Consider the following 26,245-nt stretch of genomic DNA (forward strand, 5'->3'; position numbering starts at 1 on the left):
TGTGGAACAAAATAAAAATCGCGCGAATTGATTGATTGATTAATTGCAAATATATATATATTTTTTTTACCTACTTTCAATAGAAGCAGCTGGTAGGTGCACTGTTTTAAGTGAGCATGGCCTATTGAATTGATTGATTGATTGCTAATTTTATTACTGTCCGCCTGGTTTCCAACTGGTTAAGTTTAGGCCCTCTTTCGAAGTTGGTTAAGGTTAGAGTTTGTCTTTAGAGCAGGGCGATAGACCACCAGCCCTGATTCCAAACTCTAACCTTAACCAAATTCGAAAGAGGGCCTAAACTTAACCAGTTGGAAACAAGGCGGACAGTAATAAAATTAGCAATCAATCAATCAATTCAATAACCCACGCTCACTTAAAACAGCGCACCTCCCTGCAGCTGCTTCTATAAAAAGTAGGTTTACAAAAAAAATAGATATTATAGGGCAAAGAAAACTTTTTTTCCTATAGGGCAAAGAAAACGTTTTTTAATTTGTTTTACCTGCTTTCTATAGAAGCATCTAAGAATGAAGTTCTATAGAAAGTAGGTAAAAAACTAAAGAAAAGTTGGATGTGTTAGTTTGTTGGATGCCTAGGTGGAAGACAGTTGGATGTCTTAGTTTGTTGGATGCCTACAGTTGGATGTGTTAGTTTGTTGGATGTCCTACTGAGAACAGTTGGATGCACTTCCGAGCTGCTTCCACATGGAGGCAACTTCTCTTTGTTGTTGTGGGAACTACTTTTTCTGGCGGATGGTTTTTTCAATAAATCTTCAATTAATGTGTGTTTATTGTATAGCAATAAGGTTGGATGAATGTGGCAGTTGTATAAAAGCATTACACCACTTGTAGTCATGGTTTGTGAAAATTAAACCATGTCTAGGGGGGTCTAACGACGTGATGTAATGCTTAAGTAGGTCAGAAACATAGGCTACAACCTGACTGAGGAGTTTAAATATCTATAAAAATTAATGTAAATTGTAAAGCTGTTGAAATGTAGTTTTGTTGGTACATGGTACAAAGTTGACTAGTTAATCAACCAGCAACTAGTTGTTTAAAGCCTCAGTCCAGAGTTTTTTTCTACCACATTGTGGGGGTTTGTATATTCTTGTTTGACAACTTTTAGATACAAAACAAGCTTTTTGGAGCTTTGTTAACCCAACATGAATGAGACTATGGCTTAGTTATACTCCAATGTTAACCATTACCAATATAAACTGAACTCTTTTTGAAAAGAAAAAGTCTTTACATATTTACTTCTCGTCTAGTGTCGATTCTTGCATCAAGCACATTGATGCCTTTAAAAGCACATGTGACACATCTCCCTACATGTGAAACAAGGACTCACTCTGGGATGGAGTACTCCGCAGCCTTGATCTTGCGGAAGAGCTCCTGAGGTATGCTGTCGTAAAAGGGAAACTGGCCATATAACATGGTGAACAGAACCACACCAAGAGCCCACATGTCACTGGGCTTTCCACGGTACGGCCGGCCTGGAGAGAGAGAGAGAGAAGATCCATGTTTAACTGTCAGATCAACCAACGTCAAGGTGAATCTCCAAGGTCGACATGCAGGAGACATTTGCAGACATTGAGTGAGATATCCAGTTTCTTCTTCCCATTATTTGCACTGAGTGTCTGTGAGAGTGTGTGTGGGGGGGGGGGGGGGTAATTCGATTGCAACATACACAGGAAACCGCAGCTGGGGTATCTGCACAATACTCAAATGTAATGCCTTTTAAAAGAGCTTTTCAATACCTACACAAAAACGAATACCATTTCCATGGCAAAAGAAGATAGGAGAACGACAATACAATGTTTTTTCATTTCCGTTGCATGATTTCATTGAACATGAAGTTAACTAGGGATGTACCAATATTAGGGGTGTAAAGGTACACGTATCCGTACCGAACCGTTTCAGTACTGGACCTTAGGTTCAGTACGGCTGTGTACCGAAAAAATACAACGGTATGTTAACCACTAACGACCGCCCACTAACGACCGGGCTGTTTTTTTTCACAATCTAATATAATTTTTTTTTTTTTTTTACAGGTAGATTATTGATTTCAATATAGTATATTCGTTGACAGCCCTACAAGTACAATTAGTTACTGCACAATACTACATCACCCCTGAGTGGAACATGGAAAGCCAAACTTTCCCCACTGTACTGAAAACCTGTACCAAACCGTGACTTCAAAACCGAGGTACGTACCGAACCGTGGTGTACCGTTACACCCCTAACCAATATGAAACACGTTGATGTAAAGCCCAGACACTTGCATTTGAAAAGTGTGTTTTGTTGAGCAAACTAATATGAACAAACTAGGGCTGTCAGTTTATCGCGTTAATTAGATTAATTAATTACACAGCAAATTATCGCGTTATGAAAATTAACTCAAAATTAATTACAACTTTTTTTTTTTTTTTATCTCATTCATTCCATAAGAACGTAGAATACACATTACAGACTTTTTTTTTATATGGTCCATTTGCATGTTCTTGGTATCTGATTCTAGGGACATCTATGGATCTCAGGGAATGTATTCCCAGTGTCAGAAATACAGCGTCTGTTACTAGGCTTGAGTAAATTGTAATAGAATATCAATAAAAAAAATTTTGTATCTTTGACTGTGAATAACACTATGCTCAAATTGACCAGACCTGAAAAATCTAAGCAAATTAATAGATGGAAGATGATTAAACAGAAGGTTTTGTAGATACAGTACTGAATTCTGCCATCCGGACACATGCAATTTGAAATATGATTATATAATATAGAATATCAAGCATAAAATGGTTATGCGATTAAAATGCGATTAATTAGATTAATTAATTACAAATCCTGTAATTAATTAGATACATTTTTTTTTATCGCCTGACAGCACTAGAACAAACATCTAATTGCCGTTTATCTTCGCCCGCGGGAGCTTTTTGGCATCATGGCCAGGGGTGGTTTATATGAGCCCGTCAGGCTGGTGCCTTTATGGTGGAGAGGTGAGTAAGCTGGAGCTGGTGAGGGTGGAGCTGTGATGATGGCTGTACATGACCATAGGCAGTGTTGTTACGGCCAGCCAGGCAGGCGGCAGCAGCAGCAAGCAATTATACACACACACAGGGACGGGGGATGGGAGTAGTTTCCCTTCAGTGAGTCATCGGTGTGTGAGTCACCGAGGCTCTGTTTCATTGTGTGCCTGTCACGTTATGCTGATCTACACGCCCGGCTTCCTTCTGCACTCTTTATGGAGGGTTGTTCCAGGAGAATCGCTTTCGTGTCTCCGTTTGTTCCCATCATCGTCGTCGTCCTCCTCCTCCTCAATTGGGCCGAGGCTCCGGGAAAAGTGACGCTCGGAGCGGCTGGAACGTAGGGAGCGCGTGTCCCGACCTCCCGCTGCCCCGGCGTGGCTTTCAGCCGCGTGTCTCGATTTGACGTATACATCTCAAAACATCGCCCTCTTATCTTGATCCAATCTAGCTTTGTTTTTTTTTATTATCTTTTCCCCCCTCCTTTTTTCAGATTTTTTTTTCTCCCATCCCACTGTTAGTCGTTATGCCAATTTCCAACCCCCTTCCTGGTTGTTGCGCACTTTCCCCTACTGTTGGTCCGAGAGGCCGGAGACTGTCACATGCTTTCCTCCGACGCATGTGCAGCCAGCCGGCAGCCAGCCTGGCCGCGCAGATTCTCACTGGGAGAGTGTAACGTGTGGGAGGCTGCACTACCTCTCTCCAGATCCTACCCTCGCTGAGCAGGCGCCCCGACCAAACTGTAGGGGTCGCTGTCCACAACGCCCAGGACCCACCGGCCAGCTTTCCCCACCCCCTAATACTGCCAATTGTATTAGTGTGAACAGCCAGCTTAGTGTGGACAACGCCGGGAGCTGGATTCGAACACGCGAACCCAGCGTTGGTGACGAACGCAATCTTCGCTACGCCACCTGACCGCCTCAATCTAGCTTTGTTGACAGCTTGGAGGACCAGGGAAAGAGGCCAGAGTTTGAGATAGGGCCATTTGTGACACAAACCCCACGCTGTGACACTCAACATTAAAATCCAATTTCCTCAAAAGGCCATTTCCTCAAAAGGCCATTTCACACAAAGGGAAACCAATATATGCCTGGTATGAAACTTCCCCAAAATCATGACAAAATGCATCATCATGCTGAGAAAACTTGACAAAGGCAGGGGGGAGGGGGGGTGAAAGGCTATTTCTAGCCTTCGACAATCTTCCAAGATTGCGACACAGTCCTGATTCTGTTGCCTAATAACCGGAAAATCAAACACAGGAGCGGCTGCCAAACATTACGCAATGCTCTTGAATGTCTCCCAGCAGCCCAGCTGGACCCAGATTAACCAGGGTCACTCTTCCAATAGGAGCTGCCTGCCTGCCTGCTTCAGCTCGGCATTGTGGGGGAACACAGACCAGGAGCTCATCATCACAGGCTTTACAGTAAACACAGTGAGCACCCGACGTGCCATTTCCACGAATAGTGCTCCTCTGTTTGGAAGGTAAACAAATAGTGCCGGCTGATTCCCGTTTACCTCAAAGCAGAACATTGTCTGCGAGGTAAACTCCTGCCGGTGCCCTTGATCAATGTACAGTACTGTACAAGCTGGAGTTGATTCCCAGGGCATAGCACTAGGTGTGGCTGCCCATTGCTCTTAATACAGTTGGAATGGTTAAAAATTTGAGTTGAATAAAATTATAACTTAAACGGGACCCATTGTGAAAATAGTTTTTTGCAGAATGAGGGGGTTGTTTCAACACTTAGAACAAGTTAAATGATGTGCATTGCATTGTGCCTTTTCTGCAGTTCTGCTGTGACCCCTCCCTCTTGAAACGAGCCATTATGTCAGAATTGCAGCCACAATTGCCGTAGTTACTAAAACCTTGTGTGCATGTGAAGATATCTTGATCAAAAGGTGCATGTACAAGCTGGCGGCTCGCTCAAGAATGATCTTTTCTACCTAAAGTAGAACCTAAAATATGTATTTCCAATGGTAAGATTGTTATGTTATTGCTGGATCTTGAGTCATATTTGATCGGCACTGTTTAGTCTGAAAGATAGATCTGAATTGTGTTTGACAGTGCAGCTAGATGACGCATGGACGGCTCGCTCGTTATAGGCACAGAAACGCCCCATTGAGAACAGGACTGAAACAGAGAGGCTGCTAATGCAGGAAACTGATGAAACATGTTTAGGGGACCTTAAAGACTTATATTAACTAATTGAAAAGGACAAAAGCATGGCCCCTTTAACTTACTTTCATACTGATACACAGGGCTCATCGGTACACAGGGTGAAGTACAATTACTCAAGTACTGTTTTTGGGGATTTGTACTTTACTCGAGTATTATTAGGTTTGTATACTTGTACTTTTACTCAATTACATTTCAGAGGGGGAAAAAACACACTTTTTACTCCTTACTCCTTACATTTAAAATGCAGACCTACAAAGTACAAATCTCGCAGGTCCAACTATTTGAATTAGTATATTTGTTTCTCTGGCCGTACTAACGTTAACGTTATTAATCCTGCAGCCGCTCTTTATTTAAAAACAGCCAATAAAATCCCCATCAATGGAAAATGTGATGGGAATGTTATCTATACATCAGACTGTTCCTTTTTTTTTTATCCACTTTTTCTCCCATTTTTCTATATTTTTCTCCCATCCCAATTTCGTATCATCCAATTCAACCCTCCCCTGTCATGAATGCTGTTTCTTGCCTCCCACAAGCCGGCTGCAATGTGGACTAAGTCATACATAGCACAAGTCCCCTCCGGTACTTGAGGTAACAGCAGTCGCATCTTTTCACCTGCGCAGCTCCATCTCTCAGTGGCGAGGAGTAACGCGTGGGAGGCTCACGCTGCCCCCGACACTTCCTGATTCTACTGCGCAGGCGCACCAACCGACCTGTAGGAGTCGCTGTCCACAACGCCCGATCCCCACCCATCAGTTTCCCACCCCCTAATACTGCCAATGTGTATTAGTATGAACGACCAGCTAAACTGAAAGCAATGTGGAGCGCTGGGCTCGAACAGGCAAGCCCAGCGTCTCCGTCATTCGTGGCGAGCGCCTTGCCCACTACGCCACGTAGCCGCCTCACATCTGACTGTTCCTTTAAGGACTCGGAGAGGATGACTTTTTACCTAAATCTTTTCCTCTTCTAGCAAGGTTATCTTCCCAGCCAGCCAAAGCAAGCTGGTGTTATTACTTCCCCTACTGAGAACCATTTTTATTTACTATTCATCATCATATCTGATGTATAATGTTACGTCTTGCAAGTGTGTATTAATGTACGTCTGACCAGAGCTCTTTGTGACTTTGCTGATCAGACTCGTGTGTGAACACATGTTGTCTTGGGTTGTAAATCTTTCATTTGTGGCCACAGATGAAATAAACTATGTTTTCTATTTTTAATAACGACTCAGAATGATTTTAACAAGCGGCTCATCTTTTGTCCTTTAACATTTTCCATAACAAAAATGAACCCACCATTACCCATTCTGATTGGTCCTTGTGCAAGACTAGAAAGCGGGGATCTTTGATTTAACACCTGCTATCAGAAGAATACAGTCCAAAAAGTTTTTACTTTTACGTTTTACTTTAAGTACATTTAAAAGTAAAAAACATTTTAACTTTTTACTCAAGTGTGTTTTTAGCCAGATACTCTGACTTTTACTCGAGTACGATTTTGAGACGGTACCCATACTTTCACTTAAGTATAATTTCTGGGTACTTTTTACACCCGTCGGTACAATGCAGGCTGAACATGACCGATGGTGGTAGTTTCTCTTCAGTGATTATAACTCGAGGAGGGTCAGCTCAATGTACAGAGAGGTCTCCATACCGCGTTGTGTTAAGACACACGGTACATTTGTGTCATGTGTAACTGTTGTTCCTGAAAGTGACAACAAATAAGTCTCTCACCGCTCAGTACGTCGGGGCTGATGTAGGCGGGACTTCCTCTCTGGTCCTTCAGCAGATCGTCCTCACTCACCAGGTGTTTTCCCAGGCAGAAGTTGGTAATGGTGATCCGGTGAGTCCTAAACACACACACACACACACACACACACCAAACAGGTTAGTCCAATGAACGGCTCCATCTACTTTGTCTACAAGGAAAGTACAGTCATAGTATCATCATCACTGCAGAGATATGCTTAGAATGTGACACGCAGTCAATGCAAAGAGGGCAAATGGAGAGGTCGCTGATCTGTTAAATTGCGGCTCCTCCCAGCAACGTGTCAAAGTGTCCTTGAGCAAGACACTTACACCCCAACTGCTCTCGGTGAGTCGGTGTTTGAGAGGCATAAATTGTGATGTGCTTTGGATAAAAGCGCTATATAAATGCAGTCCATTTACCATTTATATCGTGTTATAACTTTTTGTCCTGTGAAAATTTGGGGAATAACAGCGGTTGAAAAATAGTCTGCATTCAATTTGGTCCCCCCTGACACTCTGTAACCCCATCTCCTACTGGTAACTTAGCCTCAAATATATTAGCCTCAAATATATTAGCCTTGCACCCAGAGTTGCCAGGGAAATGACTGTGAGGTGGAACACTCAAGGTCGGCCTGCTTGATGCAAATACCTTGTTGTCCACAGGGCCGTGACGAGACGGGCTGCATGTCCTAGAAGCAGCCAGATGTACGCCCTGGAGAGACTTATCGCGCTCCTCATCCTAAACCACGTCATGCCTGTGATATCCTGACGGGGAGCGCTCCAGACACACTGGCGCTACGAGGTCTGGAGGAGCTCCACCACGGTTACCAGGGGCATCCGATTCATTTGGTTTCTGTGGAAACGCTGTGGGCCTATCAAATGTTTGCCTGACTCATCAAAGGTAAACAGTGCGTGTGTGTGGTGATGGTGGGGGGGGGGGGGGGGGCGTACAGGATTTTAACCAAGGGGACCATCCATCCCCCTCCCCGTTCTATGAGAAAGAGAAAATTAAAAAAGAAAAAAAGCCACAGTTTGACAAACATGCGAGTCAACATGTGGCTTGGGATAATTATCTGGATGACTCAGCCTGCGTGGTGCTGGGCTGACGAACGGGTATGCAAAGCTAAATATGAAAATAAAATACATGCGCAATTGCGCATTCATGCACAACTCTTAAGGTGCAGTCAGCGATTCTAATCCATTACACTTTGTTTGTCGAATTCAGCTATATCCTCACGGTCGGCTAGCTGTCCATTCTGTGTGTGCACTGAAAAGAAATCCAGCCCGGCTCTATATATGGGAAACTAAAAGCTGCATTTGCACCGAAACCACCAGGAACTCTTAATTTGGCAGGAACTGCATTGCACTGAAGTTGACTGAACTTTAAAGTTCCTTTGGCCCACTGTTGGCGAAAATATCCGAAGATTAGGCAAATTATGCGGTCAACACCAGAAAAGCCATTTGTGGGCTGCATCAAACCAGACGGCTGTGATCAAAACCACTGTGTAAGAGTTCAGTTTATATGTTATTATCTACCTAATATCCGATGGTGAAACGCTGTGCGTGGGGTACCTGTAATTCGGACACCAGGTACCCTGAAAGACTGGATGGAGGAGTATATTTCATACCTTTCCCGAAGCCCAAACGAAAACGAGAAATGCAAGCGATACACATACACAAATACTGAATGTGAAGACCATTACCAAGGACACTTATGTTTGCTCAAAGGTAAGGTCAATTCATAAAGACATAATATTTGACGGCATGTATTAGAAACGTAGACCAAACTATTAGTTTGCTAACGTTTTACTTTGACTGCGAACTAGCTCTCGTATATCCAGCCCAGTTAGCTAACGTTAGCAGCTAGCTAACGTTAGCTGCCAACATGTAACGATACCGCAGATATTTCTGCATCATAAGGTTAGCTTTCTGCATCATAACGTGAGCCTTCTGTATCATAAGGTTAGCTTTCTGCATCATAGCATGAGCCTTCTGTATAGCTTTCTGCATCGTAACGTCAGCAACGTTACCGCAAGCCAGGTGCATAACAGTGGAAATGATGACCAACAAGGACAGTTATAGATGTAATGTAGTGACCACCATTGATAGTATAAAGAACTGGCTAACAGACAACAGAATACTAATAACATGAATACTACTACTACTACATGCACTAAGAATGCTCGATGCACTTCAGATGCCATAGTGCCACTTGAAAACAGTAACAACAGGGACAACGATGTAAACAGTAAATAAGTCCTGGACTTTTCGTTTTTATCCCTGACAAGGCAAACACAAATGTTGATCTGTCAAAGTTGTTATGTTTGTTGTCAATAAAATCCACTTTGAGCTGCATTTTATGTATGAAAGATGCTCCATAAATGAACTATTATTATTATCTGTCTATGCTTAGCTAATACTCAGCTTTGTGTTTTTTTTCACAGAATGAGGTGTGCTGGAGATGTTACTGCCCTCTCTCCTCATTCACCCCTCTCCTCATCAGTGCGCGTGAGCGGCGCGGCGCGTGAGCGGCGTGGAGCGGGCGGTTTTGACGTGAGCGAGGAGTGGGTTTTAAAATGAGTCGGCGCGACGTCCGGAGAGAGAGTTCTCCTCCGCTCCAATCCACTCCGGGCCGCTCACAGTGGTTTAACACTGATGTAATGTACATGTAGTACAATGCCAAAGCAACAGATGGCGATGTACAAACATGAAGGCCATTTTCAACCAATGAGAAGGGTGAACAGTCACTCACATCCTGTTAGAAAAAGTATATGACGCCATTGTTGGTCCTCGCCAGACCGCTCAATGCACTGGTAACTCAAGAGTACAGATGACATGACCATTTCCAAACAAGGCACGCCCGAATTGCCTACTAATAACGTTCTTACAACCTAATTGTAACAAAGATTTGCTGAAAAAAACAAATCACTTTGCATTTCCTGGTTGAAAGCAGATGACATGTCTCATTAAATACTTAAGCTACAAAGTTAGGACTGTTCTGACAGCACAATATTGATATAACAAAAGTTATTCGCTGGGGGGGGGGGGGGGTTAATGCATAGCTCAATTAACAATTGAGCTTAATTCTGCTGCAGATTTTTGGAACTGTCAGTTAAAATTAAATGCTGCAAGTACTCGATCACTCAGAATGTCCAGCGCCACAAGCACCAGCGGCCAAAGTTCCTGGCCTTGGGAGAAGTCCCACCCCCAGAGCAGGGGCTTTTGGAGAGTTCCTGAACAAATCCTTAGTTCCGGGGGAAGGTTCCTGCAGTCCAAATGCAGCTAAACAAAGTAACAACACTATTCCAGCCAATCAGCAACAGGACAGGGGGAGGGGAGATGGGGGGGAAAGGGGGCCGTGGGAGCGAGAGGGCCAGTAAATCTTTCTCCAGAATTACCACCTTTAAGGCCATGTCCAGAAGAAACCGATTTCGGTCGTACCAGTCAAAGTATTTGATCGTATGCATGCACCTTTGTACATGTCAAAATACTTCCCAAAGGTCAGTGAATACCACGACACCAGAGGGAGCTCCACAAATCATGTTAAACCAAGATTCGGCTCAAACAAGGGACTAAACACGTTTCGCAATTATGCCACATCAATGTGGAACTCCCTACCTACAGCTGTAAAGGAATGTGAATCACTTACCCACTTTTAAAACCACTCTCAATGAGCACCTACAATTCGAAACTGGCCCCTGTAAATGTCCTAACACAACCCCCTCCAATCATGTACAGTAAATGTCCTAACCCAGTAATACACGAGACCCTCTTCTTGGACCAAGTAACCCCACTCGCCTACTTTTGTAAATTTGTGGCATGCACTAATTTCCTTTGAGGATTTTGTTTTTACAGAAACCCTTTTTTTTTTTTTATGAAAACGAAAAACATCTAAATCATTTTCGTCTGGACATGGCTGGACTGGACACTCCCAGGCTACAAGTGCATGATATAATAGAAGGGAGAGAGAGAAAACAGAAATGCAAATAAAGATAACACCTGTAATCTACAGTAGTCAAAGCGTCTGACTCAGAATCACGCTGTCCTCAGCCACATCCTCTTTCTGGAGAGTCTGAGGTCAATAGCTTCCTCTATTCTCTCACTTTCACATCGTCCACTCACTGCTCTCTTTATAGGACCCGGGACAATTCAGCTGAGAAAAAAACAACACTCAAATCAAATGTCCTAATCACCACCATTACCCTAGAACATTCCTAATGCCCAAGTATCCCATTTACAAAGCGATCGCATGTTCCGTCCGGGCACCGGAGCCACGTCGTGATCCGAGCCTCGGCAGCCACACAACGGCCTCGTGATGAGCACCGAGAGAGGCCCAGAGTGAGGCGGCACTTCAAGGGAACATAAAGGCCTCCTTCATGGAGGGGCCTGTTCTTTTGTCTGCCCCGCATCACGACCCAGGCTGCTATTCCTGCAGCGGAGATTGGGTGAAAGAGGCTGCGTGTTTGCCTCGTGAGGCAAGGGTCCCCCGAGGACTCTGGGAGACCGCAGCATCTCCGCTTCCTGGTCGTGTGACCCGGGCAGACAGGAAACCAGAAACCTAAACAACCCCCCCCCCCCCCACCTCCGTGGCTCAAACTCCTCCTTTTCCCCTCAATCCCCTGCTCAAAATAACACTGCTGATGAGAAAGGAGGTCGAACGCGGGGCATCCTCCGCACAGAGGCCGGGAAACAGTCCTTCCCAAAAATACATCCCTTTAAAAAGAAATGTTTCATCAAAGGGTCACTGGTGCGGTTGAACTTGTACTTGTTGTACGGGGGGAGCGAGGGAGGAATTACATGCTACAGCTTGTCCCGAGTAGAGAAATGTCAACTTGGATTAAACAAAACAAAAGAAACTGAGATAATGAAATGGGAGATCATCTCTGAACAATGGTTAAAACAATGCAGCTTACATTGATTAATGAAAGAAGGTTGGCTGGTTCTCGTGGCATTTAGAAAAAGGCTAAACAAAAAGGCCCTGAGCCCCTTCTGCCAGGGATATCACAAACACTGTAGAGCCACGGCAAATGGCAAGCGGAGCTGTGTGCTCTGCTGGATGGAGTAGAGCCTGGGGAGGAGGTGGGGTTGAGCTGTGTGCTCTGCTGGATGGAGTAGAGCCAGGAGGAGGAGGTGGGGTTGAGCTGTGTGCTCTGCTGGATGGAATAGAGCCAGGAGGAGGAGCCGGGGTTGAGCTGTGTGCTCTGCTGGATGGAGTAGAGCCTGGAGGAGGAGGTGGGGTTGAGCTGTGTGCTCTGCTGGATGGAGTAGAGCCAGGAGGAGGAGCCGGGGTTGAGCTGTGTGCTCTGCTGGATGGAGTAGAGCCTGGAGGAGGAGGTGGGGTTGAGCTGTGTGCTCTGCTGGATGGAGTAGAGCCTGGGGAGGAGGTGGGGTTGAGCTGTGTGCACTGCTGGATGGAGTAGAGCCTGGGGAGGAGGTGGGGTTGAGCTGTGTGCTCTGCTGGATGGAATAGAGCCAGGAGGAGGAGCCGGGGTTGAGCTGTGTGCTCTGCTGGATGGAGTAGAGCCTGGAGGAGGAGGTGGGGTTGAGCTGTGTGCTCTGCTGGATGGAGTAGAGCCTGGGGAGGAGGTGGGGTTGAGCTGTGTGCACTGCTGGATGGAGTAGAGCCTGGGGAGGAGGTGGGGTTGAGCTGTGTGCTCTGCTGGATGGAGTAGAGCCTGGGGAGGAGGTGGGGTTGAGCTGTGTGCTCTGCTGGATGGAGTAGAGCCTGGAGGAGGAGGTGGGGTTGAGCTGTGTGCTCTGCTGGATGGAATAGAGCCAGGAGGAGGAGGTGGGGTTGAGCTGTGTGCTCTGCTGGATGGAGTAGAGCCAGGAGGAGCCGGGGTTGAGCTGTGTGCTCTGCTGGATGGAGTAGAGCCTGGAGGAGGAGGTGGGGTTGAGCTGTGTGCTCTGCTGGATGGAGTAGAGCCTGGAGGAGGAGGTGGGGTTGAGCTGTGTGCTCTGCTGGATGGAGTAGAGCCAGGAGGAGGAGGTGGGGTTGAGCTGTGTGCACTGCTGGATGGAGTAGAGCCTGGAGGAGGAGGTGGGGTTGAGCTGTGTGCTCTGCTGGATGGAGTAGAGCCAGGAGGAGCCGGGGTTGAGCTGTGTGCTCTGCTGGATGGAGTAGAGCCTGGAGGAGGAGGTGGGGTTGAGCTGTGTGCTCTGCTGGATGGAGTAGAGCCAGGAGGAGGAGGTGGGGTTGAGCTGTGTGCACTGCTGGATGGAGTAGAGCCTGGAGGAGGAGGTGGGGTTGAGCTGTGTGCTCTGCTGGATGGAGTAGAGCCAGGAGGAGCCGGGGTTGAGCTGTGTGCTCTGCTGGATGGAGTAGAGCCTGGGAGGAGCCGGGGTTGAGCTGTGTGCTCTGCTGGATGGAGTAGAGCCTGGAGGAGGAGGTGGGGTTGAGCTGTGTGCTCTGCTGGATGGAGTAGAGCCAGGAGGAGGAGGTGGGGTTGAGCAGTAAGAGCATAAAGGTGTGAGCTAATCTTCCACACAGGCCTGCTGATAACTGTAAACTGGAGCTTTGTGACAACCGAGCCCTATTAGCACAGAGGTGTGACCTCTGTGTGTGTGTGTGTGTGTGTGTGTGTGTGTGTGTGTGTGTGTGTCCATCAGAGCACTGCAGCTGCCTCTCTAGTCTTGGCCTTATATAAACGGATCCAGTTCAACATGTTGAGCCCTGGAGGCCCCTTCTATAACATCCTGCTTCACAGCAGCAGCAGCAGCAGCAGCAGCAGCAGCAGCAGCAGCAGCGCAGCAACAAGAGGAAAAGAGGAAACAAGCATCATCGTCTGAACTGCAGGGCTGCTTGTTGATGCTGCGTTTCCCTGCATGATGATGATGATGATGAGTGGGATGAGAGGAGAGGTCTTCCTCCATACAACTGTACATTCATGCACCTCTAGGGCGGGAGAGGAGACGTGCAAAGCAGGCAATGGAGATGAAAAACAGCCCAAGACGCCAAAGAGAAAGAGGAGAGGCAAGAAAGACAGAAGAGAAAACAGGGATTGAAAGGGGGAAACAAAAAGGTCAAGAGAAAAGGGAGAGGGTAAATGTGTGTGTGTGTGTGTGTGTGTGTGTGTGTGTGTGTGTGTGTGTGTGTGTGGTGCATGGCAGTGTGAGTCAGCCCTGAGCTATGGGGCCTTTGGCAGGCCTCTCCTTTGTCTCCAGCTGGGACTGAGTGTTCCGCTCCCCGCCACTCTCCTCTCCTCTCCTCTCCTCTCCTCTCCAAAACACACTCCTGTTTCACCACCACCGCTGCTGGTGGGGGCCCCGGACTCTCACCCCATGAGAGAGAGAGAGAGAGAGAGAGAGAGAGAGGGAGGCCCTGTTCAGACCTGCACTTTGTATCCAGATATATCCATATCACGTCTAGATCCAGTCGAGGCGGATTTCAGTTCACTTCACACCTGGCGTGTCTCTCCATGAGCGTCTTGACCACTTGTGATTGGATTTCGTTTCGTCACTCAATATGCAAAATAAACACGTAGACCACGCCTACATCGCCAAATCCACACACAAATGAATGCAGTAGAGCACACAATTTACAATGTGAAGTGCTTTTTCTTTATAGAGGGGCATCACACTAATTAACCCCATGGAAGTTCTCATAGCGGCACTGCTGTGCAATTCTCCTCATCTTCAATTCTCCTTTCACATTTGAAGTTGATAAGGAGACGATCCTCATACAACAGAGCTATTTCTTTTTGCATGCAGGGGGCTATCCACTCATTCTCCTTCCACATCCTCCCTGTGGATATTAGACCTCGTCAGAAATCAGCACATGGTAAATTACACTTTGTATGCATTTTTAACTGGACCAATATGCAAGGAGACTTTCTAGTGACCTGAACGCGTCTATGCTTTACCCAAACGGTTCGCGTGTAGCCTTTTTACAACGCATCCACGTTTCTGGGTTCCCGTTTTGCGCTCTGATTGGCCGCTGACCTACGCTAGTACACCCCCCTCACTATGAGCGTACGTTAGCTACTCACGCTGTATACACAATATGTACAACGTTACAAGCTCAAACACCTTAAAACTACTACTATTGTCGTGTCAAAATGGTTCTCTCCTCTTTGTATACCTTTGTCCTCAAGTATTCTGCCAGGGAACTTATGGAAACGACAATAGTAGTAGTTATAAGACGCTGTTGTTAGCTTACATGCTAACGGCAATGGGATCGACCATAGCATTGCTACCTAGTACCGCTAGTTGAATGGATAAACGTTATTTAACATTGCAGAATGTTATTACTATTGTCGTGTCCATAACACCGGTTCCTGACAGGGAGCGACGCGAGCGAGCGTGATTGCGAAAATGATTAAAATGTATTCGTTTCAATTAGAGTTGTTCCGATACCGATACTGGTATCGGAAATGCCGCCGATACTGCCTAAAACGCTGGTATCGGTATCTGCGAGTACACGTAAATTCTAGCCTCCGATCCCATGATGTAATTTATCTCCTGCCGAGTCCTGCGGAGAGTGAGGATTATAAAATGAACATGTTTTAAAGTGTGATGCTGTGTCATTTTAACAGCAGATACACTTTCTTAAATTCCATTGTCCCCGACAGTGCGGTGTGACGGGGAGCTCGGACGGGAATCGGGCTGTGTTTGGCTGGTGTTATGATAGCATTAGCTGGAAAGATAGCTAGTTGGAACAACATCCGCTTTTAACGTTACATCAAATCAGATGATCGCCTGTCCTTTCTCCAGGACCTAACACTGTCCGTGACCGTCTATCAACAATAATGCACCCACGGTGAATTGTATTTAAGTTAAGTAGCTACGGACTAGCGTTAGCTGACTATTACTAACGTTATCAATGCGGGAAGACGCGCTAGGTCAGTTAGCTTAGCTTGATAACGTTACCGTGTCTAAAGTTGGTGCTATTCACATAATCCAGCAATAATGGCTGCAGACCTGCAAGCAAAGTACAGCAAGTGCCAAAGGATAAGAGTCTGAGGCGGAGTTTCAAAAGAGAATGTTGAATATTTATTTTGCATCAAAAACCACAACATGAACGTTCTATCTGCCACTAGCTTACAGACTGAATAGGGTATATCTGCAGAGCCACTGAGTAGCGAGTGCAACACCGTTTAATGTCCGTGTGGATCATTGGAGTAGGGTATATCTGCAGTGCTGCAGCCCATACTCATTGATTAATGATACTAATACAAATCTATACAATCACCTGTTGTTGAATAAATACTATACGTTCTAGTTATTACTAAAAAACAGTATAACAGTATCTGAAAAAAAAAAAAAGTATAATTTATATAATTTTTTTTTTATTTTTTTTTTATGCACTGGTATCGGATAAATATCGGTATCGGCCGATACCCAAAGCTTAGGTATCGGAATCGGATCGGAAAGGGAAAAATGGTATCGGAACATCTCTAGTTTCAATCAGACTATCCTGACCTGCCGCGAGCGACAGCGAACTGAGCGGCGATGTCGTTCCCCCCCCCCCAAATATTCGCTCGCTGTGTCTCTAGTTGAGCGATTACGCGGCCGAGTCCCGCCCCTAAACACTTTTTATTGGTCAAGAATCGCAGGCTGCTTCCCTCCCGTGTGCTTCCAGGTAAACACACAGACACACTCGGACAAGCGCCGCGTCATATCAGGACAGTGTCGCGCGCGATTTAATATCCAGTTCGCTCGCTGCCTGTCAGGAACCGGTGTAGGTTCCCTGGCAGAATACTTGTGAGGACAAAGGTATACAAAGAGGAGAGAACCATTTTGCATCGGGCATAGTTAGGTAACAGCTGTTCGATTTCAGCGTCCCCTGCTACGCTCATAGCGAGGGGGGCGTACTAGCGTAGGTCAGCGGCCAATCAGAGCGCAAAACGGGAACCCGGAAGCTTTGTAAAAAGGCTACACGCAAACGGTTCATGCGTTTTGCGAATCTGATTGGCCACTGACGTTTCTGGTCATGTGACATGTGCGCCCAATCGCGTGACGCGCCCATTTCCGCCTCGACCAGCAGCAAACCCTAACCGTTCTATCGCCATGCTCTAAGACAAACTCTAACCTTAACCAACTTCGAAAGAGTGCCTAAGCTTAACCGGGGAAAGAACTTGCCGTCACACGATTGGTGCAACCAGAAACATCAGTGGCCAATCAGAGCGCAAAACGGGAACGCGGAAACATGCACCATTTGGGTAAAGCAATGACGCGACCTGAACACTGGGAATATAGAATATAGATGCAGAGAACTGTAATGCAGTTTGTTAACGTAATTCGCTTTAGCTGAAGTTAATACAGGGAAAAAGTAGTTGGATATAGAATTATTTTCAGTTAGCCCTCACCATATTAAACAATTCTCCAACAGAGAACGTCAGAAACTGTATTACCAAGCAACAAAAGGATGACCATCCTCTGTAATTTTTAGAATGCATGTTAAAGCGCATTGGCAGCAGCAATAACGAGACAGAAATATGTGCGCTACCGATTTCATTACATCTCACTCCGTGGACATAATGCACAGCAATATACCCGATGCCCAACAATGGGTACTGTCAAAACAGTCGGTCACCATTAGCAACAATCACACTACCTCTACTCTTGTCCGCTGCAGCATATCTCTCCGCTCATGGAATGGCATGTCTGTATGAATAGTCCACGAGTGCTATGCAAAGTGGACGACACCTTGCCGGTGCAACTTGGAAACGCACAAACATGAACCGCCTTCATCTTTTGGACAACGACAAGCCAGCTGTAGTGTTGCCTTCAACAACTCACGCCTCGCAAAATTTCAGTGGCACAAACAAGAAACAAGAACCCCTGGTGGACGTATTTAGTGGTAACCAAATAATATATATATATTTTTATGAAAGAAAAGAATAACTCAAGCTCAGTTGAAACGGCAAACTACTCTAGTAATCGATGACTCGCGCCAATCCCTACTTAGAGCTGTCCATTTGTGAGCAGATCACCAGAGATGCATATTAACGGCAGGTGTGAACACACAGGTGATGAGCCAGGGGAGACGGGGAAGCCTCGGACCGGTGGGATGACTCCGAGACTCACGTTGTCTGACGCACGCATGGGTGTTTGTACACGAAGGTGTGTAAAGCCTGCGTAGGAGGAGCGTGTGTGTGTTAGTCATGCAGTCAGTCCCATATGAAAAGGCTCTGTGGGGTGTTTTCCAGCGCCGCCGACCGTGCACGTGCAGACCTCGGCTGTGCAAACACATGGAACGATGGCGGAAAAACAAATCATGAGATAGAAAGAGAAAGAAAAAGAGAATAGGGCTTTGAGTGGACTAGCCCCCTCCCTCACCAGTCTCCCGTCAAAAGCGCCCGACACAAATGGTGTTTGGAGAGCGTATTACGGATGAGGGGAGCTCTGCATTCCGCAGGGCCTATCCGATTCACGACAGTGAGGTGACCTGAGGTGCACTCGCACCGGGGCTCTGTGTGTTTTCTGCCCCCCCCCCACACACACACCACCCCCCACCGCCACAGAGAACAAAGACATGGCCACGTTCCTGGCTGTCTTTATTTTGCACTGGGTTCCAGTTGTCTCCCCCCTCCCCCCAAACTTCCAGAATGCGACCGCAGGGGATGAGTCATCGACTCTTACTCAACATGTAGACACGGCAAAGTGGAGAGAGACAAGAGGAGAGAGGGGGGGCTTCAGGCTGGGGTGGCTGCTCTCTCCCTCTCTCTTTTGGGGTGGAGAAGTACTTGACCCCTGCTCGGGTTTAAGGCCAACTGTACACTGGATACAGACCGGTCGGGCTGGGGGCCTCTGGCGGGGGCCTCTCGTGCAATGCCGAGCCAGGAGAGGGCGACTTACTGGCAAGCTAACTTGGTGTAATAAGAGGGAGTGACTGGCCAACTGGCTTACAGGGCCCAGTGAGAGGGCCTGCCTGCCTGCCTGCCTGACGTTTCACTTACCGTTTGTTTAGCACCATGTTGCCCAGCTTGAGGTCTCTGTGCACTATGTTCTTCTGCAGGGGAAGAAGAGAGAGAAAAGCAGAGAGAAAGGTCGGTCAGATTGTCAAGTGAATCACGGGATCAAAACCAAAAGCTTTCATCTAGCAGTGGCAGGACATGGGAAATGAGTCACGGGAAGGGATGTGTTGAGTTTAAACAACAACAATGCAGCTCAATGCTGACAAAGGCATAATGTTCTAACCAGGGATGGGCATAAGATTTTCCAATGGTCATTCAATGTACAAAAGGGAAAAGTAAATAGTTTATATGACTTTTGTCTCGTCTTAAAAATATATATTTTCCCTTGTTTGCCAACCGCAATTAAACAACAAAAGAAGAAGCTGGTGCCATCGTAAAAAATATTACAGTACATCTCGTGTGGTTTCCCCAAGTAAAAATGCATGGACATGCATATCAGGTCAGAGTTGCTGACCACAAAACTGCCTCCTCATTCAGTCCCTGCCTTCTGATGTTCATGCCCGAAGAATACAGCTGGCTGCAAGAATTTGCCCAGCGAAGGCCTTTCCTACACGGGTACAACAGCTCCCCAAAAGCTCCTGTTTCTTCACACAAGGCTGGGGGTCTAATTCGTCATGTTTTGCAGAGTTTTGCCCTAATCCCTAATTCTAACACACTACTTTTCGTTATCAACTCTCTTTACATTCAAGCACAATTTCAGCAGCTATGCCAATTACTATGCCTACATGCACATGGATAGTCTGAAAACCGGCTAATATCCCAGCTAAGGTCGTAGACAGAATAGGGTGTTGTGCGCAAATTCATATCCTGATCCCATGAGTATGTGCATGACAGAACATGATATTGAGAGCATTACAATGGAAATGGAACGTACACAGACCACAAACCCAAAAGGTAAACCAGTTATGGCGTTTTCATGCCTCAGTATACTGACTAACATGGGGACACATCCGAGCTATGATATTTAGGGTTTGAAAGCATTTCATCAAATCTAATCCGCTTATTGAATCCAAAGCCTTTCAAAATCCTTCATCAAATCTTTGTATGTAATTATTTGGGAATAATTACAAGAATAATGCGTATTGCTTTCACGCACTCAGTGCAGTATGAAAATATTCTTTCAGCTATGTTGAATTTTGAACAAAATCATGAATAACTGGAGTTGAGGGTAGGAGTTGTGGAAGTGAGAAGAGAAAAGGATTTGACGAGAAGATCTGTTAAGACTCGGAACTTATGGAATCCAGGTATTTCACTAATGTTTCTCATACCATACAAACTTGGACCTCAAACACTCACGTATCCAAAATGATCACTCAAATCAAATCCAACACGCATGTACTCTGTGAGTTGCAGCTCTCACCTTGTGCAGGGCCTCCACCACGCGCACCACGTCGTAGAAGATGACAATGGCCTCACGCTCGCTCAGCCGCTTCTCCTTGATGACGTAGTGCTGCAGGTTGATGAGGTCGGCCGTCTTGTCGCTGAAGTCATGGGCGCAGAGGCAGTCGAGCACCAGGCAGATCCTCTTCTTCATCCTGCGCACCTTGTTGTTCTCCACGTCCTCCACGAGCTCATAGGCCCGGTCCTGGAAGAACACGCACAGTGATTAGATTACATTCAAATTCATTGTCCTTATACGGCACAAGTACAGTACTTGAGAGGTTGCATCCAACCAGAGTGCAAATGTAACAGTCGAGTGCAATAGTAATACAATGTACAGGTGATTAAACTAAATTAGTACTACTGGGTGTAGTGCTAATCAGATGTTGTAATATTAATATGTACAGTGATACAGGTATAAAGACAGTATGGTCATAGTCATACTGGCCAGCAGCGTAACTAGTAAGAATAGATAAGGGATATGTACAGATAAAGATATAGTATCTACAGATATGGAAAAGGATTATGTGCATGTATGTACAGACAGAAGCGGATGGATCTATACGGATATATATACGGTAAGACTAAATAAATATTAGTGATGCACCGATGTGAAAATTGTGGCCGATACAGATATTGCTGTTCTGGCCGATACCGATATTTACCGATGTCAATATCTCTGTATAGAAAACACTTTATGATAATCAAATGAAGAGCTATTTTCCAAAACGCATTTTTTTCTTACTTTTGTAACTTATTTTTAGAAATTACTGATATTTTGAAACTATTTAAGACCAAAACATGTAATAATAAAAAAAAATTATATACCGGTATATATATATATATTTTTTATATATCGGTCCTATCTTGATATCGGACCGATACCGATGTGTAAAAAAATTACCATATCGGCCGGTATTATATCGGCGGTATATTATCACTAATAAATATATATAGTCGTATCTATATCATGCAGAGTACAGAGGTTAGGGATGAAACCATCTCAATATTGAATATCAGGCCAATATAAAATGTGGTATTGGGGAAATGTACTCAAAACAAAACAAAAAACGTTGCCACAGGTAAAGACAAAGACACAAAATGTTATGTAACAAGGATGTTAGATCACTCCAATGGAGACAAATATATTCTATCTAAATTCACATTTTGTCCTATAACCCCACGCTAATGGTTGACGTCTATACTGTACAGTAAAAATTATGAATAGGATGAGTGCTTAATATCGGTAAATGGTGCATTTATATAGAGATTTTATCCAAAGCGCTTTACAATTGGTTCCTCACATTCACTCACACACCGACGGCAGAGGCAACTGTGCAAGCTGCCAACCTGCTCATCAGGAGCAGTTAGTGGTTGAGTGTCTTGCTCAAGGACACTTAAACATGCTGCCCGGGAGGAGCGGGAACCTCCGGATTACCCTGGACTGCTCTACCTCCCAGGGTCTGCAGTGACACGGAGGCATGGGGGGAGCATCCCTAGTGTAGATCAGTGAACAAGTGCTGTGGTTTTAAAGTTGAAAGAACCTCTCATAGAAAATTGTTTTGATGCATTTTCCACCGGCGGCCCAACCCGCATCCCGAGTGAGGCACCGGGGATGAACTCAACTGGAATGGAATGCGACAGCACAGCGGCTAATGAAGCTGATCCACTCAACTAGGCACCAACCGGCAACTAGGCACCAACCGGTAACCAATGTGAACAGGACACATCCTACCCCTCGTCGCTGGGGCTGTGGGGTGGAGAAAAGGTTGAGCTCTTGCACCGCTCCAGTCACCTCGCCTCATTGATTTCTGGATCAGGTCGTCAGGGTGTTTTTCTTTTTCTTAAAAAGGAGACCGGGGCCTCTGAAAGCTTTCATTATTAACCGGTTCTCTTGCAGGGGAGATGCACTATAATAATCCAATCAATATTGCAGGCCTTGAATGAATCACAGAGCGCAGATCTCAATGCTGCTATTCTGAGAGCACTGCCTGCACAGAATATGGGAGGTTGTGTAAGAGAGAGAAAGAGAGAGAGCAGGCAGATGGAACAATAACAAAGTTAGAAGAGGCGGAAATGGAAGAGGGGGGGGGGGGGTAGTCACAGTGAATGGATGGAGCTGTGAGAAGAGAATGACGACTGCAGGAGATCAATGTCTTTCAAAGGAGGCTCCCAACTGAACATATGCATTGAAATAAGTAAATTGGGAAAATGGAAGGAGATAATTTGTCTTATGAGAATGAGGTCATCAGTTGTGCAGGTTAGTGCATGTTTTTACTTGTGCGTGTGATGCTCGCGATGACGCCATGTTTTGAACAGAGTATCGATTGACAGAAACGTCTCCATGGTGACATCTGTGTCTTTGGCATCGTCAACATGTCTCAAGTACACCCACGCAACCGCCGATTAATACAAGGTGATCTACAAGAAATACAATTCTATAATTCATCACTATTTCTGGCATATTTTTGACAACCTCAATGAATGATTTGACAATATTCAAGTTGTCCATAGAAGTGCCCAATTTCGCCATAACATTACGATGTTACCAGAATGCTATTGCCATGATGTAGAAGGGGGGGGTGAATGCTATTTGTTCTCATTGAAGACAATAAACTGTATTGAAAACTGCCAAATTATACATGCATCTTCATTACAATTGTAATGATTGTTGTGGAGAAAATCTACACTCAGTTTCAATGTGTGCATATTATAAGTCTCTCCTTCAGCTGAATAGCAGAGAGACAAGACTCTAGTAGGACTAACGAATAGTTCGAAGCTTCATTCATAACGTTGACATTCAAAATCTAAATCAACATTTGAAATATATACATATATATTTTTTTGTCTATTCATTCTGTTTAAACCAATGGGGTTTTTCTTCACAGTTGCAGATAAAGATTAGGCTACACTACATTTACATTTAGTCATTTAGCTGATGCTTTTATCCAAAGCGACTTACAAGTTCTGTGCGACAAGACAGCAAGAAGGGTACAACTCTATCAGCTGAGTAACAATGTTCATCAAAGTGTTGCGTGTTACAGTGTAGGTTAGTTTATTAGGACAAGTGCATGACAGTAAGGTTAGTCAGGGTTAGGGTTTTGTTTTTATTTTTTTTATCATTTCAGATAATGGTTGAAGAAGTGAGTCTTTAGTCGACGGCGAAAGATTGGACGGGATTCGGCTGTCCTAACTGGGATGGGTAGTTCATTCCACCATTGTGGGGCAAGGACTGAGAATAGGCGGCATCTCTTTGATGACCCTCCCGGAGCTTGGATAGGAGTAGGTCTGAGGCGGCCAGAAGATGCAGAGCGTAGGGGTCTTGAGGGTGTGTAGTTAGAGACCATTGACCGGAGGTAGGCGGGAGCGGTTCCCTTTGCCGCACGGTATGCTAGGTCGAGGGCCTACTATTATAGTATATGACTAGTCATAAAAATTTAAATAAAACATTTATCATAAATGATGTAGCCTATCTGCATCCGCTTGGTGCTCCATCAAGACGTCACCATCACTTTCGTAGCAACCGTGCCATTTAGGGCTGTCTTAAATACTTCTAAGCTTCGTTCAATGGCACAAGCTTCGAAAAAATTAATAAAATCGAAGTAAAAAAAAAGTGATATATATATTTTTTTTTGCCTCCAATCGTGTTGCTCCATTCCAATGAAACGAAAGTAAGCGGCGCCTCAACTCCACCTCTCTACAACAAGCACGTGGAGATTATCTGTGTTGAAAACAACAAGGACATGTGCAGCAGACATGTCGACGAAGAAGTCATCAGACGTGTGGTTACACTTTAAAATATGCAAAGACAATGCCCAAAAAGCCGAGTGCCAGATATGCCAGAAGAAAATGGCACATCACAACTCTACAACAACTTCGTCAAATCACCTAAAAAACGTAAGTATCATTGTACACGACGGCGACGCCACACAAAACATTAATAAGGCTATGCCTATGCTGCTATGACTAATGTGTTACCAAGTTGGCTAATTTAATTGTAATCTGCTTTTGTAGGTGCATTGTGATATAATTATAAATTAAATATAATACAATTGTTTGCTTGATAGACGAAGGTTGCAACATAATTATGTAATGTCATGTCGTTGGCTGTGAGAGCAGCCCCACTGCACCCAGGCAGCGCAGTTGAGTGAAACCTTGTTGGCTGCGTCACAGTCACGAAAGGGGCTACTTAATTAATTAATTCAATCCACTTTATTTATAGAGCACATTTAAAAACAACAAAGTTTACCAAAGTGCTGCACAAGTCCCACAACATAAGATAAAATATATATACATATATATATTATAATTAATATATATTCCCCCCCCCCCCCGAAGCTTCGATTGCCAAAAAAAGCTTTGAAGGTCAGCCCTGCGATTATTGGATTATTTATGTTGACGAAACTGACGAGTTATATTCATTAAAGAAAGTTGATTTAATTTTTAAAAAAGACTAATTTAATCAGATGAATCACTTTATTCAAATCTTTTTTTATTTTATTTATTAATTTATTCATCTTAAAAAAATATCTAAAATACATTCGGTACAGCCCTAGACTCTAGTGATGACATCAAGAGACAAGTCCCGGAGCTGCTCCATAAGACAGTGAATGGTGGAACAACTCCTACCTAGGACAATGGATATGGGTACATTTTCTGATTCAGAGCTGTAAACCCTACATTAAAGTAGAAGTCATTTGGATGTATTAATTAGATCAAACTAAAATTATGAGTCCACAAAACAAATTCGATGTCAATGGACCAACTCCAGAAAATGTTATCTTGATGCCGTCGCAAATTCAAATCATGATGCACTTGTTTCCAGCTTAGGGAGACTATTTTCTATGTTTATAGATATTGACTGAACTGTCCAAGTGGAACAACAGAATTGTGTTTTAGGGTTGATTCCCTTTAGCTTTTCCCTTTAAAAGTCCATTGCGGCCTCCTCTTTGAATCCATGACATAACCCCTGAAGACTCTGGCAGGAGCACTCATTCAGGGGTACTACGACTATGCTTGCACCTCATGGTACCAAAGCACCTCAAAGGCGCTAAAAACAAAATTACAAACATCTCAAAACAAACTGGTCAGACTACTGCTTGACCTTACTCCTAGAACCCACCTCACCCCTGCCCACTTTGACAACCTAGGATGGCTTAGAGTAGACGACAGAGTACAGCAACTTGCAATGGGCCTGGTCTACAAGATACACTACACGACCAAGGTACCCATGTACATGTCAAAATACTTCCCAAAGGTCAGTGAATACCACGATCACAACACCAGAGGGAGCTCCACAAATCATGTTAAACCCAGATTCGGCTCAAATAAGGGACTAAACACGTTTCGCAATTATGCCACATCAATGTGGAACGCCCTACCCAAAGCTGTAAAGGAATGTGGATCACTACCCACTTTCAAAACCTCTCTCAAGGGACACCTACGGGAGACTGCAATTCAACACTGGCCCCTGTAAATATCCTAACCCAACCCCCTCCAATGTACAGTCATTTACCTAGTATGGTTTTGTCAATAGTCCAATGTACAATTTTGTTTGTTTGTACAGTGTGTGTCCCCCCCCCCTCAATGTACAGTTTTGCTTGTATATACAGTGTGCCCCCCCCCCCCCCCCCCCCAACCACCTCCAATGTAGATTACCCAGTATGGTTGTCAATATCCCAGTGTACCCAACCCCCCCCCCCACCCAACCTCCTCCAATGTACAGTTTCTACGTCAAATGTATATACTCCCTTTTCCTGACTCCTTCTGTATCACAAACAGTACTGTATTTGCAAATCGGGTATGTCATAAATGTATAGATGTAGCAGTACTGACTATCTGTATGTCATGTATGTCATATATGTCCTGATGAATTGAAAATGGGGGACCCTGATGTAAACAAGACGAAAGTCTTTCTCTGGTCTGCATCCCCTTAACAATTGTGTGTATTGAGCTGTACTGTATTGTACCCATTCTGCAATCTGTTAATAACGTTTTCAATCAATCA

The 26,245-nt window shown here is 44.9% G+C and overlaps 1 protein-coding gene across 2 annotated transcripts in view; it reads right to left on the reverse strand.

The window, feature by feature from the left end:
* Nucleotides 1–26,245, reverse strand: part of stk40 (serine/threonine kinase 40) — a 38,809-nt gene that overhangs the window by 6,469 nt on the left and 6,095 nt on the right. For both annotated transcript variants that reach the window (XM_084336999.1, XM_084336998.1), the window contains exons 5-8: nucleotides 20,219–20,443; nucleotides 18,841–18,893; nucleotides 6,926–7,041; nucleotides 1,345–1,489 (exon numbers count right to left, since the gene is read on the reverse strand). In XM_084336999.1, coding sequence (XP_084193125.1) covers nucleotides 1,345–1,489; nucleotides 6,926–7,041; nucleotides 18,841–18,893; nucleotides 20,219–20,443 — 539 coding nt within the window. The remainder of the gene's footprint in view (nucleotides 1–1,344; nucleotides 1,490–6,925; nucleotides 7,042–18,840; nucleotides 18,894–20,218; nucleotides 20,444–26,245) is intronic.

The sequence above is a fragment of the Notolepis coatsorum genome, assembly GCF_963971535.1.
Source record: "Notolepis coatsorum genome assembly, chromosome: 19".
In the NCBI taxonomy this organism is placed as follows: domain Eukaryota; kingdom Metazoa; phylum Chordata; class Actinopteri; order Aulopiformes; family Paralepididae; genus Notolepis; species Notolepis coatsorum.